This window comes from Bos grunniens, chromosome 22, assembly GCF_055505025.1.
Source record: "Bos grunniens cultivar Pamir isolate PY7600 chromosome 22, Bosgru_T2T1.0, whole genome shotgun sequence".
In the NCBI taxonomy this organism is placed as follows: Eukaryota; Metazoa; Chordata; class Mammalia; order Artiodactyla; family Bovidae; genus Bos; species Bos grunniens.
The window spans coordinates 20263053-20264363 of record NC_141186.1 but is presented as its reverse complement, the minus strand read 5'-3'; the positions used below and the strand labels follow the sequence as shown (position 1 = coordinate 20264363).

General features: G+C 48.5%; 1 protein-coding gene across 1 annotated transcript; it reads left to right on the top strand.

The window, feature by feature from the left end:
- Nucleotides 1–261: 261 nt before the first annotated feature.
- LOC147348192 (histone H2A type 3-like) lies at nucleotides 262–890 on the top strand. Its single transcript, XM_086368903.1, has one exon. The coding sequence runs from the start codon at nucleotides 455–457 to the stop codon at nucleotides 845–847; it is 393 nt and encodes a 130-aa protein (XP_086225029.1). The 5' UTR covers nucleotides 262–454; the 3' UTR covers nucleotides 848–890.
- Nucleotides 891–1311: the final 421 nt, after the last annotated feature.

Sequence of the window (1311 nt, the reverse complement as noted above, 5' to 3'; positions counted from 1 at the left end):
GATCATATCTATCTCCTGTGTGTTTTGGAGTTCAACCCCTGCCAAGCTGTGTTGGCTGTTTAGAGCTGTCCTGAGAAGTCTTATCCCCAGAAACTAGATTTTGGGGGTATTAATTAGAATGGCACTCATTTGTAGTTCTGAATAGGTTTCTGAGATCTCCCAGGGGATCATAGGTGTATTGAGTGTTCTCTTCTGTTTTCTTCCACCGCTTGACTCATGAGTAGTGAATCCAGGAGTCATGTCCTGGTACCTTGACTGCTGTGGGGGTAGAAAGTATTACAGGTTAGGGGCCCTTCTATGTGGGCTGGAGTTGAGCCTTTGGGGACCCATATTTCCAGACTTAAATTAAGACTTGAGTCCCTGGAGCATATAGTGGTGACTACTTAGAATCTTTTGGGAGACTTGGTGTACTTTGAGAGGCTGTGTTGTTTTTTGCCCTTTTTTTATACTTGCTATGTCTAGACGTGGTAAACAAGGAGGTAAGGTGCGAGCAAAGGCCAAGTCTCGTTCTTCGCGGGCGGGGCTCCAGTTCCGGGTGGGGAGAGTCCATCGTCTACTACGTAAGGGAAATTACACCGAGCGTGTAGGCGCTGGGGCCCCGGTGTACCTGGCGGCGGTGTTGGAGTACCTGACGGCCGAGATCTTGGAGCTGGCGGGCAACGCGGCGCGAAACAACAAGAAGACCCGTATCATCCCGCGCCATTTACAGCTGGCCATCCGCAACGACGAGGAGCTCAACAAGCTGCTGGGTCGTGTGACCATCGCTCAGGGTGCTGTGCTGCCCAACATCCAGGCGGTGCTGCTGCCAAAGAAAACCGAGAGTCACCATAAGGCCAAGGGCAAGTAATTGGACTGAGACCTGAGTTTCCGGAAGTGCTTTCAAACCCAAAGGCTCTTTTCAGAGCCCAGAAAAAAAAAAAAAAAGAATCTTTTGGGTCTGGTAGACACCCCCACAAGCTTTTATCCTGTTAGAATTGCCCAATGGCCATGGTATAAGACTGGAGGGTCTGAGCCTCTGGATCTAGGAAGAGGTCATTGACATAAACTAAAGGTCTCCCATATAGCATCTCATAAGGACTAAGACCAACCTGTTCCTTAGGGGCAATATGGGTGTGGAGGAGAGCTGTCGGTAAAGCCTCCTTCCATCCCAGGAAGATTTCCTGGGTTATCTTTTTTATCACTGATTTTAAGAATTGGTTGACTCTTTCTACTTTTCCTGAAGACTGAGGCCTCCGGGCACAATGGAGATAATAAGTAATGCCCAATGCTTTAGAGATCCCTTGGGTGATCTTAGAAGTAAATGATATCCCA

What these genes read in the sequence shown, in the direction of transcription:
- LOC147348192 (XM_086368903.1), top strand. Translation starts at nt 455, where the DNA reads ATGTCTAGACGTGGTAAACAAGGAGGTAAGGTGCGAGCAAAGGCCAAG.